The 19,452-nt window shown below is 36.5% G+C and overlaps 1 protein-coding gene across 1 annotated transcript in view; it reads right to left on the bottom strand.

Annotated features, from left to right (window-relative positions):
* The window catches only part of LOC131971143 (metabotropic glutamate receptor 4-like), a 238,266-nt gene that overhangs the window by 24,776 nt on the left and 194,038 nt on the right, over window positions 1-19,452 (bottom strand). Inside the window, exons 6-7 of the mRNA XM_059332455.1 lie at window positions 19,215-19,355; window positions 1,047-1,247 (exon numbers count right to left, since the gene is read on the bottom strand). Coding sequence (XP_059188438.1) covers window positions 1,047-1,247; window positions 19,215-19,355 — 342 coding nt within the window. The remainder of the gene's footprint in view (window positions 1-1,046; window positions 1,248-19,214; window positions 19,356-19,452) is intronic.

The raw sequence follows: 19,452 nt of genomic DNA on the forward strand, positions 1-19,452 counted from the left end.
CAGCGCACTTTAAGCAGGAGATCTCTTGCGTGGGCAATTCAAAGCTGACAAGATAAGGCCGGAAATCTCACAAAGCACAGTTCCAGCACATCATCAACTATGATAAAACACGCTGTTCTGCTGCTGATTGTCAACCCTCCTACGGATCTCAGCCTCTTATACTTGCTGGGAGTAATTTACATTCAGTAGCCTGATAGTTGGAGACCAATGTATACTCACAAAGCCTCTGCATGAGCCTGCTGGTGAACCCAAAAATAAATAGGACATACAAGCTGGTTCAGATAAAGCCACACAAATGCCTCAGAAAGATGCAGTTAACATCGCTTTGGTAAAAATAAACAGATTTCTTATGATAACTTATACGTTTTGCAGAATTCTTGCCACTTTTCATACAAAGCATACAAGCAGTTGACCTGATTAGCAAGGTTATTACAGTTAACGAAAACTAACGAAATAACGAAAACTAGAATTGAAAAAACATTTTTGTTAACTGAAATTAAAATAAAAACTAGAGTTTTTAAAAAAACGATAACTAACTGAAACTGTATTTTGTGGTTACAAAACTAACTAAAACTAACTAAAATTATAGTGAAAATGTCCTTAGTTTTATTTGTTGTCAACTTTTTTCATTCATAACTCAGTGTATTTATTTGAACATGCAACACATGGTGAATATGTTTACTGAGACTGGGATGTTTACACTAGAACCAAAATTCAAAACACCCAGAACTGTAAGAGTTAATAACCTTATTGGGGCTGAGATGATAAACCAAAGGAAATGAAGGCAAAATTTATTATGACCTCTTTGAATCCCGCACCCAACACATAGCCCATTACAAAAAAACTAAAACTAACACTAAAACTAATAAAAACTAAACTAAAACTAAGCATTTTCAAAAAATAAAAACTAAACTAAAACTAGAAAACTCACTCTAAAAACGAACTAAAACTAACTGAATTTGAAAACAAAAATTCACAACGAAATTAAAACTAAAACTAATGAAAAATCCAAAACTATTATAACCTTGCTGATTAGGAGTACTAACCTGTGAAGTTGACATTGCGGATGTATTTTAGCAGCAGCGTGCCGTTGATGGTCTCCATCTTGGAGCAGAGGCCGACTTTCCCAGGGCAGAGATCTTTGTGCATATTGTGTAGCGCGTGAGCCATGGCATAAACTGCATCAATCACAAACTGAACCTTCCCCTCCTGTTCGTAAGACGAGTCCTTCCCGATTCGCTCATGGTCTGAAAGAAAACAAAAACAGAAATAACAATTTCTGAAATTGTGCCTCAATTGGGAGTGACTTGATGATTTTTTAAGAAATATTATCAGTTATTTAATATAACTTTATATATGTTCCACTGCTGTTTTACCCTCTGAATCTTCACAATCAGAACTAGAATGGCTCATATGAATATGACATAATAATCAAAATAAAAAGGCGGCTTCCCAATCAGTCACAAATGCTAGTAAAATCAAGCAAATGATAGCCTTTCAAGATGCTTGATTACTCAATTGTTAACCCATCATTTTTTTTTTAAACCGTATTTAATTTATTTAGAGACTTGAGTTGAATTGTGCATGCTAACCACTGATTATATGCCATTTCTTTTTAGACATCAATCACAGAATCTCCTCTCACCAAATCTAAAATGGTCTCATGTGCAGCCTCTTTCATAATGGTGTGTCAATCACTGATACGACCCACTCAAGATTATTCAATAAGACTCTCCTGGTGTTATGTATCCCGATGTGTCTCTCCTGATGCAGCCTTTGCAAAACATTCAACAAAAAAGTAAAGATTTAAACTAAGTTTGTCAGTACAAATGATTTAATAAGGTCGGGATCCTTCTTTGGACGCCCTCAGGTCTTTTGCTTATGTGATCCCTGAGTGTTTATCCCTGCAAAGGGATGTGCCACCTCACATCCATTAATCAAGAGCACAGAGTGTGATAGAGTGGTGGAGGGGGAGTGGAAGACACAGCAAGACAGGCCTAATCATTCTTCAGTATTAATGTAATTAGTTATGACAGGTGTATATCAATCATGGCTGCAGTTGTTCTAATGCTTTGAAAATGTGTTAACCGCTAAGCAAGGTTTCAATTAGCAGCCTAATGCTTTTGTTGGCCAATGCCATGGCAGATAGGTGGAGCAGGAATAGTGACAGCAGGAGGACACTGTTACTGCTTCGAGAGAGAGAGAGAGAGAGAGAGAAGTGGCAAGAATGAAACTGCAAAATTGGAAAAGTTTCAACCTGTTAAAGTAGCTTGAGAAGAAATACAGCCTCCTTTCAGACATGAAGCCCTTTACCTTAATCTGATGGCAATTTAACACGTCGGTCTCATGTCTGAGTGAGCAGCCTGCTCCTGTGACTGTGGCAAAAGAGGTGAAAAAAATATATATATCTTATAACCACAGTCATAATCTGATCAATTTTTATTCCAACTCCATGCATGAATAAATCAATATCCATCAATTTGTGCAGCCAGTGGGCTCGTAGGAATTAAACGAACGTCCCAATTTGACGTCCCGTCATTTTAATGCTTGTGAACTGTCGCACTTTATAAAAAAAAAGGCAGCAAAATTTGCTCTCTAATTAACTTGATGATGAAATTGATTCGTTATCATTATCAAAATATATCAGTGGATCCGCTGTGAGAAGCAGAGACGAGTGTTCCCTTGCACTCCCGACGATGGTCATTAATCAAGGCTTCAGCGACAAAATCAGTTTTAAATCCATCAGCGAAGCAGCCTGTGAGAGAACATTCTTCTTTTGTGGTATCCTAACATTTTTAACCCCAGTCCTTTAGCGGATCATAGGTTACAAAGCTTCTGTTAGAAAAAGTAACCAAAACAAAGCTTAAAATTTCTGTCAAAATCATTTTATTCTACATTTTTACATATATATATCCTATATATATATAGGTTAGTGACCCAAAGGGGTCCAGGAGTCTGCTTTTCAATGGTGTATTTTGTTAAAACTGTTTTTTGTGTGTATATATATATATATATATATATATACAAAATGTGGCCAAAATTAAACCATTTGGAATTACTAGATACTGTTAAACAAACCTTTAAACATTAAATTCTGGGCACCTCAGCGACAGTGTGAAGCCATGATTGATTCTGCTGGGACGAACGGTCATGTGACAAATATTCACTGAAAATCAGACAGAACAGCAGGATGCTTACACAGAGCAGAGAGGAGAGGACAGGGCAGGAGACGTGAGGACAGGAAAGGAGAGGTTGCAAGTAGAGGTTGTAAAAATGCAAGTTGTTCAATATGTATAACCTGTGGAGACACATTTTTTTCCTAGTATTCATTCCATTTTATTCCAAATTTTAAAAAAGTAATTTACCAGAGAAATTCAACTTGCATGTATTCTTTTTTCATAGTTTATCTCATTATAACTGTGCAGAAAAGACATGTTTGAGTTGTTCACACTTCTAGCCATGGTTGTGCTGATTCCATAGAGGTGCAGGACTTTTATATTGCAGTGAAATACAAGCCAGTGAGTAAAATGTAAAAAGCCCCGAAACAGCTTTAGGGGTTAACTTACAGCTGGTCTCTCATGTACTGGGGTCAGAAAATGTGTCTCTTTCAGTGAATGTGCTATCATATTGAATGAATCTATAAGACACCTACAAAGAAGACCTGCAGTACGTTTGAACGACAAAAAGCTGCACTTTCACAGATGGATGAAGTACGCACTGTTACATAGTCAATGTCTGAAAACTGCTTTTACACACATCAGAGGTTGTTTAGATTTATAATGCAGTAAATATACCTGCTGCTGCAGATTTGTTTGCCGATTTTGTGAGAAACTAATAAAGCAGCTGAGTAAAAATGTCAGTTTGACCATAAAAGATAACCTCATGTTTAGCTTCATTTACTTATATTAAAAGGTTATACAGTATGTGCTTCATGTAAATTGACCTGATAATTTAATTTGGTGTGTCACGATATACTGCTATTGATTGACATTGATTAATATAATAATTTACAACTTAAATATTGATATAATAATACACAATTATAGATATAATACACATATGATAATATTGTGTAAATAATCCAGCACTTCCTGAATTATAAACAAGAAAAAAATCAACAAAATGCACAGTAAACAAAGTTGAAGATTAATTCTATTCATAGCATTATTATTCATATTATTGTTTTAAAAAATTCTAAAGATATAATAATAATAATAATAATACCATTATGTTTTATTTTTGCCACTGTAATCATGTAGCAAAGATCTAATATCTTGACAGCCTTTAAATGTATTTCTTAAAGCTCAAAATAACAAAATAGTGAAATAATTAGCAGAACAGGAAGGGAACAAACACTCACAAAGTCACACTTTGGGTTTTATCACTGATTTTACTGCTGTTACAGCTGTGATGAGGAGGGCTGAGTAAGACACTCCACAACATCTTTCCTTTACAGCCCATTTTAACACAACTCTTCCATCATTCTAATGCTTTGCTTATTTCCTTCTTTCTCATTGAATCCATGAGAAGTAAAATATAGATTTCTTCAGTCGGAAACTAGTTTGTCTGCAGGGTTTATTTCCCTGAATGTGACAGAAAAAGCTGTCTGAGAGACACTTAGCAAAGTCTTAAAAGCATGTGAATGACAAACAAATCCCCCTTGGAGATATTATACATTTTGTAGTCAGAAACAGGGATGACAAGCCATCTCTGCAGTGACTGATAACATTTGACACAAACTAAAAAGTTTGTTGAAGTCGAGCCCAAAATACTGACACTCGAATAGAGGTTCACCTGTATAAATGCGCTAGATCAGGGGTCTCAAACTCGCGGCCCGCGGGCCAATTGCGGCCCTCGTGACGATATTTTGTGGCCCCCACCTTGATATGAAAGTTTAATGTGAGTTTTATATGAATGGCACTTTACCATGTTGTGTGTGGAAGGTCCCTTTATTTACTTTTTTTGGTAATTTTATGTCTTTTTTAAAATAATTTTGTCTTTTAAAAAAATATAATTTTGTGTCTTTTTTAATAATTTTGTGTCTTTTTAAAATAATTTTGTGAGTTTTTTCGTAATTCTGTGTCTTTTTTTGGGTAATTTTGTGTCTTCTTTGGTAATTTTGTGTCTTTTTAAAATAATTTAGTGTTTTTTCAAGTCATTTTGTGTCTTTTTTCTGTCATTTTGTGTCTTTTTTTGGTCATTTTGATACTGCCTCCAGTGGCTCCCAGGTAATTTGAGTTTGAGACCCCTGCGCTAGATGGTCTATGTCTTTTTTCCTTTGCTTTGATGCATTTTTAGAATAATTCAATCCCTGATTCTACTTAGCATGGGGGAAATAATATTTGGAAGTAATTTGTATTACCGCGCCTCATTTCATCTGTACCATCAAAGAATGACTTGAAAGAGTAATTCTGAATAATGACTCATGTCACTAACACATATTGTGGAAAAGAGTGACTATAATCAATTTGGTGTGTTAATGTGTGTGCTCTAGTGAAAATTGGCCATGCTGTGCTCTTGCAGTCAGTTTTTCTAATTACTGAAATGCTGTTATTGCTCTGACATTTTGTAATAAATGTGTGAGGGAGTCCTTTGTGCCATTTCTTTCAATTAAGGGTAACTTCAATGTTACCCAACACATGCTTGGCCTTTTCACTGTCTCGTTCACAGGTTTGTGGCACGACAAGCACAACACAAGACGATGTAAACATAACAGTGCATCACGATGAGATAACAGAAAGCGACACGAGGCGGTTGATAAAGTGAAATCAGGTTTTGTTTGCACGCCTTGTAAGATGTTTGTGGCAGCCATTTCTTATCTCGGCAGAGACACTTCATTTTAACAAGTGCTAGCTTTAAACAGATGAATAGTTTTTGTTTGTCTTGTTGTTATTATCTATATGCTCCCCCAGTATTTGCTCGCTTAGAAGAGGCAATTTAGCATCAGTGACAAGGCTCTGAATGTTTAAGCAGCTTGAATATCGCCTGTTATTCTGTAAACGTGTGCTGCAGGCAAAGTGAAGCATGGATAGGCAGTCTGTCTCTTTTTGTGGCTGTCACAGCCTCTCTCCTTTTAATGTCTCCCTCCCTCTTTGAACCACTCTCTATCTTTCTTTTACACAGATATACAAAGACATTTGGCCCAGTAATGGCAGGATGCCTCAGATGTTTGCCCTTCCAGCTAAAAACCAAAAGCTCCTGTATAAAGTTTGCATGTTTGTGTTTCCTCCAGTTTACCCGCCAAAGGCATGCAGGTCAGGAAGTTTAGAGGTTCCCAACCTCTATCGCCCCTGACCCGTTAAAATGAAGCAACATGTGCATGTGATTCCTTGTTAGAGGTGATGACCTCATATTTAAAATCATGAAGACGATGTGGTTTTTGCTCGGGATGGGAATAATTAATCGATGATTGATTAATGGTCGTTAAGAATTTGGGCGATCACATGGAGTTTTTAATCGATTTGTGTATTTTTTTAATTTTTATTTTATCTATGACTGTGTATCCGTACTCACTGAACTGAAACACGGCCGACAGTCAGTTCTGCGGGCGCATGTCAATAAGCCAATGAGCTGAGAATTTAGTTGGATAAAGCTACAGTTTGCAAACTGAAAGTTACAATAACAATTACAAAACACACAGAAATACAAGAGTATTAATTTCAGCAAAACTGGCTTACTGTATCAAACCTTGCTAGCATGAATTACTAGGTTTAATTTTCTCCAAAACTTATTTAAACACAAAACACGCTTAAATTTTTAAGATTACTGTGAAAACTGACCACCCTTCCTCTTTGGGGGCTAAAACATAAATCATTGAACTCCTTGATGTTATATTTACAGTTTAATCTCACTTGAGTTAGTTATACGATTGACAGGAAGTCTATTTTTGTCCTTTCAAAATAAAGCATCCGTTATCAAAACAGGCTTTTGCACTATACTGTATATATACAGTACAGGCCAAAAGTTTGGACACACCTTCTCATTCAATGTTTTTCCTTTATTTTCATGACTATTGACATTGTAGATTCATCAAAACTATTAATAAACACATGTGGAATTATGTACTTAACAAAAAAGTGTGAAATAACTGAAAACATGTCTTATATTCTAGTACGCAAAGGGTGGTTACTTTGAGGAATCTAAAATACAAGACATGTTTTCAGTTATTTCACACTTTTTTTGTTAAAAAATAATAATAATTCCATATGTGTTCATTCATAGTTTTGATGATTCATAGTTTTGATGCTTTCAGTGAGAATCTACAATGTAAATAGTCATGAAAATAAAGAAAAACGCATTGAATGAGATGGGTGTGTCCAAACTTTTGGCCTGTACTGTATATATATACATGTTTTATTTTTTATTAGTTTAGAATACTGCAACTCTCTACTGGCAGGTCTTCCTGCTGCACCACCAACCCTCTGCAGATGATCCAGAACGCGGCTGCACATCTGGTCTTCAACCAGCCCAGGAGAGCACATGTCACTCTGCTCCTCATCTCTCTGCATGGCTCCCAGTCACAGCCCGCATCAAATTCAACCCTCCCATCCACTACACTCCTCGAGTGAAAGACCTCTGGCTCCTCCACCACTGAAGGCCTTTGCGTCTCAAACCAGACTCTTCTCCTCTGTAGTGTCCCGGTGGTGGAATAAACTTCCAAACTCCGTCCATTCTGCTGAGTCCTTCTCAATCTTGAAGAAGAGACTGAAGACCCAACTCCTTACTGAACACCTTCACTCTTGATCTACACTGATAACTATGACACTTTGTATGTGTCTCTGTATTTTATTATAATAAAGCATGTATTACATGTATGCAAAGAGCATCTGAAGGTGAAATCTGAGGCTGTTACATTTTTGCGTTGGCATGATATCGTGATGTCATATTTTGTTGGATTTTAAAGATTTCTATGAGGATGCACAGGTAAAAACGTGTCGTATTTTTAAAACTACAAGAAACGAAAACATGTACAACACTTGCATAGATTTTCTGCCAAAATAATATTCCTTTCCTTTCTAATTCTTTTAAGCACTGACCGCTCTTGCGACCTAAAAGCACTTGTGTCCTAATGGACTCAAACTTAACCCACGGCACTTACTCTTGCTAAGTTTCTTGAATTCATCCTTGCTTCTCATTTGTACATCGCTTTGGATAAAAGCGTCTGCTAAATGACATTGTAGAATTGGGTTAGGGTTAAAAAAAATGATCTTCTTCTTTTCTCTTCTTCTCTTCTTTTCTTCTTTAACATATAGCACTCCTGTAGCGATGACAGTTGGCTCTTAAAGTTAAGTACATACTTTATTCCTGTGGTCTAAGTCTAGTACCATCAGGTTGAATGCACTTATTGTAAGTGGCTTTGGACAAAAGCATGAGTTAAATGACATGTAATGTAATGTAATGTAATTGTAGAATTATTTTGCCCATGTATGCATGCAGCAATTAATCGATTAATTGATCGTTAGTAATTTTTGCCTTAAACTGTATTTTATTATAATAAAGCATGTATTACATGTATGCAAAGAGCATCTGAATGTGAAATCTGAGGCTGTTACATTTTGTTGCGTTGGCATGATATCGTGATGTCATATTTTGTTGGATTTTAAAGATTTCTATGGGGGTGCACAGGTAAAAGCGTGTCGTATTTTTAAAACTACAAGAAACGAAAACATGTACAACACTTGCATAGATTTTCTGCCAAAATAATATTCCTTTCCTTTCTAAGTCTTTTAAGCTTTGTGTGACCCGTTAGATGTTTGGTAACATTGATGTAGAGTTTCCAGATTTCCAGAAGTTTTTTTTAAAAACTTTTAACATTGTCCTATTGTGGCCAGCTTCTCTCTAGCGCACCTGTTGTGCCATGTAGTGCAGTAACTCACAAACAGAACATACAGAAGTATTCATCAATGTTTATAATCCACTTGGGTATCTCATAATAATTAATCAAGGTATTTGGTGAAGGTTTGCTCATAACCATTAGAAAGTGTCTTACTTTGTTGATGTGTTGTACATTTTTAAAATGCATATGTAGATACTAGTTTATCAAACTCCTATTTGTCCACAAAGCAATATCTTGCAGGAAAGTCCCCACACCCAAAAGGAAAAACTCAGTAGCCAAACCTGCCTGATGTCTCCTGTTTAATTTTTAAATCTCCTTAGAGGTCCTATGTTTATATAGAAACACACATCTTTCAAATTAACTTCTGTAGATGTTGCTAATGGATATCTCCATTAAAGGGGGGATATGTCGTAGAATTAATTTGAAGATGTATTAAAATATCAGACATATAGCAGTTTAAATATGCATCAAATATGTTTTGATAAACACACAGAAATCTGACCAACAGTCACAGTCTCTTTACAGGAAACTTCTGCTTGATTGACATATGAACAGCTCGGATTTGGGAAACCCAAGTGTGCTCTTATATCAAGTGTTCTTCATAACAGGAAATTACAGGACATTGACCCTTAGTTACACAGAAACAATGATCTGCAACCTGCAAAGTAAAAAGAGAGAAACTGGGTGTTGTCTCTCAGTGTTGTTCTGACCGTCGGATGCGTTGTATCATCTGTTTTTAATGTCTGCTAAATAAATCCCGCACAAGGCTGTGATTCGAATCTATCTGTTCGTCAAGTGTTTTCTTTAAAGATTTTCTACGACAACATCAGAAGTGGAGAAAAAGGAGCAATTAATGAGCTGTTTTTCAGAATGCATGCATAACAGAAGGCATTTTGATCAAATGTCTGTAATAGGAAAAATATTGGTGTTACTAATTACAAAAAAATATAAATATTCAAGTGCACCAGTGAGAGTGACAGTGAGCCATCCAATAGGAAGTGAGCCATCATTTTATTATTATTTACACTTTAGGTCTGTTCACTAATCAAGCGTGGATGTTGAATGTTGATGATGTGGTCCTGTCATGCATCATGTTATAAACCCACTGCAGGCTTATAATTCAACTGTTAATTCGTGGCTGTGACAGCGATGATCAGACCTACAGTGGAGAGCTGACTGTAATGTTGGCTTCAGGCTAACATTTGTCAACTGTGGTGAGATTTATGAACTTGTAGTTTTATATCCATGTATTTGTCAAGTCTTATTCTCTGTATCATTTGCATGACCACAGCTCAGTCCCAGCCAATAATTAGAAAGACTTTCTGGGGAGGAAACATCTATTAATGGCCGTGAACTTCTTCAAGTAAGTAACAACATTTAAACCCTGTTAGAGCCATTTTGTATATTGTGGAAAAGCTGATAAATAATTCAGATTAATAGTTCATAGTTCTTTATTAAGGTTTTAGGAATGCCTATTGGTTCGTAGGAATTGCACTATTCTTATTGGCTGAGATGTGTGTAACGTCATAATTGCTTACTTTGTTTTAATTAGGATTATGGAGACGAGGAGAGCACACTAGTTTTTGACCGTGCTCATAATTATTATTATTTTGGATTGCTGCAGTTTATTATTTGTAATGCTCAAACGAAAGGTTTTCAATAAACCATAAGAAAGAAACTGTGGGATTTTTTCGGCTTAAGACACGCGTCAGCTACATCCTCACGCTCCATAATTGAAGTGTGCGTTTCAAGTAAAACTAGACGGAGCCATACTAACAAACCCTATATCAGACAGAATTATTATTAAAAGGAAATTACTACCTGATTATTAGCCCATGCCAAGACCACTCTTTTACCACTCAAATATTTTTTCTAAACTATAATTTCAACTGATTTCTAGCTCCTTTGCATTATCTGTGTAGAAATTTAAATGAGCATCATCTTGATCTCAGTTCAAGTCGCTTCATGAATCTTTAATAAAGTATAATGCCTTTGATGTTTGTTTTAGCAAATAGCATCTTTCCCCAAAACCTGAAGAAATACCAGAAAACATCCATATTTTGACACATGCTGTATTCTTCTCACACGTGTCTGCATTAGCTCATGGATTGAGACAAAGACAGGAGTTTGATGTAGAAATGTGCTGCGGGAAGGTTAGTCAGCTGTGCAAAACAGGCATTGATGTGAATAAAGAAGAAACCTTGAAACTGTATCTTTTCTATCAGTGCTGGAGGAGTTTTTCATTACGGCAAACCTTGAGATTCTGAAAGAACACAATGGACCACAAAGCTCCAGGTCACACTGTATGCTCTTGCTTGCAATATTCCTTTGAATGGAGGTAAATTGGTTCTTTTTTGCGTCACTTTCATTAGAGGTAGAGGGTAGCAAAAATGTCATTTTAGGACTTGCGCACACTGTGATTTCTGTCTTTGGAGTGCTGCAAACTATAATTATCTGTCCAACTTGTGTGATAGAGCGGACTGGATGGTTCTTTCCTGGCGGGACACAGTTCAGTTTGACATTGTGGGTCAATCCTGGGGGGGGTCGGTGCGGTAGGGATGACGACATAGTCGACCCACAGTTCACAATAATGTACAATGTGCCCAACGTTCAATGTATTCATAATAGGGATGGGCGTATGGAAGAAACCTGCCAACTCGATTATCCATAACTTTAACGATCAAGTCATTGATTAATCGCTGCATGCATACATGGGCAAAATAAAAGATATATATAAACAGTACAGTGCAAATGCCTGTTTTTTGATAACGGACGCTTTTATTGTGAAAGGACGAAAACAGTCTTGATCCTGTCAATCATAAAACTAATTCAACTGAGATTATACTGTAAAGATTACGCCAAGGAGTTCAATGTTTTATGTTTTAGCCCCCGAAGAGGCATGAGGTTAGTTTTCACAGTAATCTTGCATATTTAAATGTGTTTTGTGTTTAAATAAGTTTTGGATAAAATTAAACTTTGATACAGTAAGATAGTTTTGCTCCTCCTTTAATGTCAGCTCATTGACTTATTTACGTATGGCCACAGAACTGAATGCTCGGCCGTGTTTCAGTTCAGTGAGTACTGAATACAAATTTAAAAATACACACATCGAATAAAAATTCCACGTGATCGACCAAATTCTTAACGACCATTAATCGATCATCGATTAATTATTCCCATCCCTAATTCATAATACTTTCAGCAGAGCTTGAAGCAAAAGCAATGGCCATTAAGAAATCCCTATTTATTTCTTCCTACACATTCAGTGTTTACAAAAAGTGTTTTTAAGTTTGGCCAAATGTAAGTAAATAAATGTAAAACCAATCTGTTCTAGACTACATCCATAATCCATTTAATTGTCTTATAAAACCCTGAAATGACGAGCTGATTCATTGATTAGTTGATAGACACAAAAAATGAAATCAGCAACTATTATTTTTTTCATCTTTTCCAAATGCTGCTCTTACATTATAGTTAATATTATATATAACTTTCCCTCACTGATCTGACTGCTTCTCCAGCGTTGGTCACATATGTTTTTGGCATGGAAGTCTTTAATATAATAGTTTAAATGATCTCCTAATGTGGCTTTAGTGAGAGGTTTGACAAACTTTGGTTGACAGCCATAACAAACCCCTCCCATTTTCTTATTCTAATTATAGAGATAGGGCATCATAACCCAGGCGACAAAAATAGACCTCAGTGCTTGTCATCAAAGACACGGTCAGTCAGATGAAGTAACTCATTGTTGTAGCTGCAAGCTATGGATATCTAATGAGTTTTGTCTTGCTCTTAAGTGCCTTTAAACGAGAATTAATTATAGGAAATTCCTAAGGTAAGAACTTGCAGGTAATAAATGACTCTTCAATGGTGATATCTTTTCCCCATCGCTATCATCCAGAGTAATTATTCTAAAACACTGCAGGTCACTTACAATTTCTCCACAGCGAAGAGAACATCTCTTCATATTTGTCTGGCTTGTCTTTGACTCGATATTTGTGTTGTCGTCTCGAGAGAATCAGAGAGGTGAGAGAACATTGCTTAGTTGCAGGTGGTGTCCTTGATGTTTTCACTGAGCAATGGACAGCAGCCAATTGAGCAGGCATGCAGGCATGTACTGTTGTCTGGTAGCCTTGATGACTCATGTCTGCAGGGATGCAGAGCCACACAGTGACTCAAGCCAGTTTGCTTTATTCCATTATCGAACGTCAACGGTTGCTGAGATGACGTCAACAACAGGCAGTGCTCCTACAGAGGCTTTCTTTGCTGCCAACAGCTCAGTAAGACAGAAAACCTTCATTTTAGGAAACAATGCATGAAATGGGTGGACTTTTAGCAAATAGCTCTCTTCTTCCGACTATGTAACACATTCTTGTACACAATGAGTAAAGCACTGAGCAATCTTCTCCTGTGCTTTTATGCAGGAGCCTTTTCAACCAGACATATCTGAGGACTTTTTTGAGTTTAATTACTGTATGATTGATGTGTCAGCCCTGCTCATTTCTGACCAACTGGGATGAGAAAGGAGAATCTCATCCCATGTGTGACATTTTTCTATTATTACCAATTTGTCTCTCTTTTCACAAGTTCTCGGTCGTATCAGCCAATTCTCGTTCATTGTGCTCTGCAAAACAGCGTCGTGTTTTCTGGTTCAGCAGCGTGAAATGGTGTGATGTACAGTGAATGGTGTGAGCAGATCAGATAGTAAACCTGAGAATTATTGGATTCCACACTGCAAACAATTCCTATTTGAACCAGTGAGAAAGTAAAACTTCTGTTGGTATGTCATGAACCTTACATGTGTGATTGGTACCCGTAAGCTGTAGTTTCTGCCGTGTGACTTATTCTGTAAATATCAATACCAGGTAGTTTGTCATACTGATATAAAGTATTAAACAGAACCAGGGACAGCCTGGTAGGGCCCTTTTTATAAGCTTGACATCACAGCTTACAATCGAATTCATGACAAATTCATTTTTTGCTCTTGTTACATTTTACTCACAGTGGCCTTGTATTTCACTGTGTCTATGAAATCAGCACAATAATGCCTAGAAGTGATACAAATCAAAGATGCCTTTTTTGCAGTATAACACACACCCATGTGCCCACAAGTGTCATGAATATTGGGGGGAAATGGACCACCTGCTATTAAACTATTTGAAGTTTTACAACATCTCCTGTCCTCTCCCCTCTGTTCTGTGTAAACAGCCTTTAGTCCTGTCTGATTTTCAGGGAATATTTGTCACAGGGCCGTTGATCTCAGCAGAATCAATCATGGCTTCATAGTGTTGCTGGGGAGCAGAATTTAATGTTTTTAACAGAATCGAGTTATGCCAAACAGTTTATTTTTGGCCACGTTTTGAATGAGACATAGAATAAAGTGATTTCAACCAAAATCTCACAATTTTAAGCTCTGTGTTTTAGTTATTTTATCTATGATCCATTCAAGGACTGTCGGAAAGTTCTAATTTTGACGGTAATGCCTGTTTTTGCAGTTACTTTCTACGATGTATTTTTGGCGATCTTTGAAAGAAAACATTCATTTCAAAAGGGTTTGGAGGGTTAAAAAAAGTTAACTTATTTAAATGTTTTAGCAAATGTGATCTCAATCATATGCTGGTAAGTTTTTCCACTTATTGAAAAAAACCCCGAATGTTTTGGATATATCTTTGTATGCCTTATGACAGAAATACAATCAAGTTATGAAGTTTTGTTGGGTAGTCAGAATGCTGTGAAAAATATTTTTGTTGAACCTGTTTTAGATGTGTTGACTTAACTTTCTGATTATTTTGGAGGATGTAGTTTGTGGGGTTGTTGAGTTGTGTTGCACTATACTCACAGTTGTTCCCCTTTCTAATGCAGTACAGTGGGAGCATTTTAACACATATGTGGAAAGTAACGAGGTTATGTCCTTTTTCAGGTGCTCCGTGGGAATATCTGCACATAGCTGTAAAATGATCTACAGGTTGGGGGTCACATTGTACATTTCAAGCTACAACGTACATTCTGGCCTCTGGGGCAGCAGAAATAAGAAAAATAGCAGCAATAGGAGCTGAATTATACATCTGCACTGTGTTGTTTTCAGATTCACTTTAATGCGTCATTCCTGGAAATGACCTCTTAATACCATGCTGTTATGGTATGCAAATAAGTTCCCTTCAGTGGCTTGCACTGTGCGATTAAAAGCTAAGATACCACACAAATGGAATAATTGCATACCCATCTAATCATGTTAATACTTAAGAATGTAATTTTCAAATCCCTTGGGGTTGATAGCTTCACACAGACTTTCCATGAAAGGTGTTTCCTTATTCCTACTCTACTTGACACTGTATAGGCAACATTAATACAAGTAAAACCACAGGGACAACAAATAGGATTTTAAGGTGAAAAGGTCCTCCTATAATTTGCTTACTTGATGTATTATATGTGATCCCTACAATACAGTATTATTATTGTCTAGCAAACGGCAGAAGTGGGGACAGGAAATGATGGTGCTTACAAAAGGAACAATAGGGAGGATAGTAACAGCACTTGCAAAAAAAAGCCTCTGAGTGAAATGATTGTACCTTTTGCCTGTAAAAATTTACTGTGCCCTGGAGGCTACTCAGAGGAAGAAAAGGGCCTGCAGCAATTTAGGCCAAGAGCAGCTACCGTGACCACTGATAAATACAGAAATCATTAAGGATTACGTGTTCTCCTCAAACCTGCGAGTGTTGGAAGCATATCTCTCTTTTAGCAAGGGACACACTGTTGCTTCGGTGACAATTAAATCTCTGCGTAATTGTTTAGCTTTGCCTGTTCATCTGTTTTACCAATTAAAGATATCTCTGTGGTATTTGGTGACATTTTCATGTTGCAGTGTCCAATATTAGTTTGGATTAGAAAGCCAAATCGAATAGTTCTAATGGAAACAATAAGGCAACACAGTTATTGCTGAACAAAATGTCTACACAGCCACTGTCCCATCTGTTCTACACATTGTTTTGATACTGATCTTAGTATAGAGAGTACAACAGTATCTCCAAGAGACTAAAACAGCAACTTGTCATTTCTGTTTATGCTATGTTGTACTCAAAATCTCAGAAATGTAGAGATTAAATTAGTTTCCTTCCAGACATGGAGTAAATGGTTCTCTTATCAATCATTCATCACTACAAACTCTCAAATCGGGATGGGAACTTTTCTACTATCTGACATCATTATACACAGCTCGCATCCATCTTGAATAATCACTATTATGGTACAATAGGCTTTGGATACCCATATTTTCAACAGAAGGTCAGCAGAAGTGAAAAATTATTAGCGTGCAGAAGCTATTTGTTGTCAAGACAACTGGGGGATTTTTGACACTCTTGTCATTTTCTGTTATTGACCTTTGGGAAGTTTGATGCTCACTAAAGGATTCTGCTGTAATATTTTAGGTTGGATAACATTTCTATGAGGAATTTTTGAGAAGTAATTGATATATCATGTAGAAGTCTATAGTCTGAGACCAGAGTGAGTATGTTTCTGTTAGTAGTTTATGTTGACTGTACAGCATTAAGCCTAGTTCACAATTGCGTGTGTTTTTTTGAAAAAAACTTCATTTGTTTGTAAACTAATTTCAAAATCTCTGTCCAAATGAAAACTCAAAAACACAATTGAGGAGATGAAGAGAGCATGCTGTCAGGTTGCTATTTTGTAGCATAATGCTACCTATACACCAGAAGACTTTGAAAAGATTTGGAAAGACTCCTGCAAGACTATCAGCTCACACCTGCTCACATCTAAAGACAACTGTTAAGAGTTTTTAGTCCCAGCCTAGTCTCAGACTGAGATTCTACAAAGACTGTGAATCTTGCAGGGTCACTATTTACAAGACTACAACTAGATTTCCTTTAGCATTTTTTACCTACCATGCAATTTTTGTGTGCGCAGTGGTTTGTGTTGAAAAAAAAAAAAAAAAAGAAGAGGAGAAGACACCCTCACAAAGCTGAAAAAGGATTTCTGTTTTTCTGAAAAGTTGACTAATTTACAGTAAAAATAGATATAAGGAAGAATAAAGGAAAGGAAACTGTAGAAAATAATTAATGATATACATTTATGTCTTATTTAATTATAATTTGTTTAATTGAATAATTATACTTATCAGCTCTATCAACTTTAATTTAGTTAATCACACATTCATCATCAATTATTTATTACTTATTTATGTATACATTTATTTATACATTTTAACTGGGTCTGCTTACTATTCTCTTTACTGAGAAACAGCGCCCCCAAAATCCCGCTTGTGGCCGTAAATATATTACATCTCTATATTTGTATTTAGGACTGCGCTTACTAACATTATTGTGATGATACTGTGATGATAAGTGGTTTTACTGCCGGTCTGGAACCGCTCATTTATTGGTTGTTGATTGTGTTCTGTCACTGCGACTTGCGATAATATCAAACACGTTTGATATGATCGCAAACCAAAGACTAGGAAAAGACTGATAAGAAACAGCGCCGATTACTACCTTACACTTAACGATCGGGATGACGGGAGCGCACTGTGACTCCAGTAAGACTCCTAGATTTACTAAAGACTTTCAGTTTTTAGTCTGGGACTGTGAAAATCGTTTGGTGTAAGCCCAGCATAAGTCAGCACAAATTTTGTACTCAGGAATGTTTGTATTTTAGGAAACAGACTTAACCTCTGCACTGTCTGTCTCTGTTGACAGCCTGACCATGAAAGACATTCATGTTATACCTTTAAGAACCTCTAATATACCAAAAATAGCTGGCACTGAGCCACGACTTTATAAGATCTTTCTCTCCTTCATTCATTCATTCATTCATTCATTCATTCTGCTGCATGCTTGTGTGCATTAAATGTGGATGGAAAGCCACTTCTTCTCCTTCTTCTTCAAACCAAACCAAAAACGCATTATATCTAATGCCCAATCAATCATCAGCATTATTACCACAATCACACAAAGGAGATGATGACATTGGCCAACCAGATAGCTTCCAAAATTGGATTTTTCAGGCTTCTGACTGCAGTGGTGCATTGATTGCTTTGTTCCTGTGTAAACGTGTAAAAAGTCCCGTTAGAAGGTAAGAACCAGCACTATTTTGGCCATGTCAGTCATGGCAGGAATTGTTAGGAAATGAGATTACACACACTCTGGCGTTACAAGCTAAAAGAAAAATGTTAAGTGACCTAAATTGCAGTTTGTGCGTGGACAAAGGACCGGAAACACAGCAGAAGCAATGTTATATAAAATACGGGTGTGCAGAGAATAGTCAGCTTCTCCAGCAAAGGTTCTTTTTTGTTGTACCTTAATCCAACATACACTACGTTTCACAAAGTTTTAGAACACCCCAATTTTTCCAGTTTTTTATTGAAATTCAAGCAGTTCAAGTCAAATGAACAGCTTGAAAGGGTACAAAGGTAAGTGGTGAACTGCCAGAGGTAAATGAAAAAAGGTAAGCTTAACCAAAACTGAAAAATAATGTACATTTCAGAATTATACAAGTAGGCCTTTTTCAGGCAGCAAGAAATGGTTTAACAACTTAACTCTATGGAGTCTTGGGCTATTTTGTCCATTTTTTAATTATTTTCATGTCTTTGTAAGTCATTTTGTGTCTTTTTTGGGTCATTTTGTGTCTTTTGGTGTCTTTTTTGTCATTTTGTGTCTTTTTTTGGTCATTTTGTGTCTTTTTTTAGTCCTTTAGTCCAACATAAAATGTGATTTTGAATCTTTTTTTTACTTTCAAAACACTATCATGCTCAATAAAGAATTTTAAATGTTGCAAATGTGCATTAATTTCAGAGTACACTGAGACATTAAACTGCATAATTTTCAATTAAATTCTGGAAAAGTTGGTGTGTTCTAAAACTTTTGACCAGTAGTGTACATACGAGGAAATATTACAATGGCGGCTTTAAATCAGTCAGTCTGGACTACTTGAGATGCAGCGTTGCACTGCACACTGGGATGAGAGACAGGCCTGGAGAGCCTACTGATTTTAACGACCTGAGAGCTTGTTTCTAATGGGCTGATTGGATTTACTATTGATTATGTTTTCAGCGTATGCGGTGGCATAGTTTTGTGATTGCTGTTGTCGCCCACTGCAAATTGAAGTAGCCAACAGACGGGTAATGGGAACATTAATTTCTCTCGGCTGAAATTAGAGATTCCCATTCACTTATCTCCACCCATTACATTTAACCTAAATTAGAGGAGTGTGGTGGTTTTTCTCCCTGATGACAAATACATTTCCCTCTGCATACTAAGTACACACCAGAGCATAATGTATTCACAGCCAACCCAATCAATATACTTGGTCATTGATTGAGTGCTTTCCATTGACCAAGTGCCTTCTCTGCTATTAAGTGTAGACTCACTTGTGCATTTTTTGATGCCGGATCCTTTCTTTACAGCATGCCGACTAAGCTTGCATTGGAAGTTGTTCTCCCAGAACTCTGCAAACCAGATATTCCTTCTGTTGTTCTCCAGCGTTCGGCTGATGAAGTAGCGATCAAAACCTGAAAGAAATACGATGCTGTTAGAATTTATCTACACTGTAATAAATTATTCTGTAGTCATTTCATTTTACTTAATATATTTGATCAAATGTATTTA

This window comes from Centropristis striata, chromosome 5, assembly GCF_030273125.1.
Source record: "Centropristis striata isolate RG_2023a ecotype Rhode Island chromosome 5, C.striata_1.0, whole genome shotgun sequence".
Classification (NCBI taxonomy): domain Eukaryota; kingdom Metazoa; phylum Chordata; class Actinopteri; order Perciformes; family Serranidae; genus Centropristis; species Centropristis striata.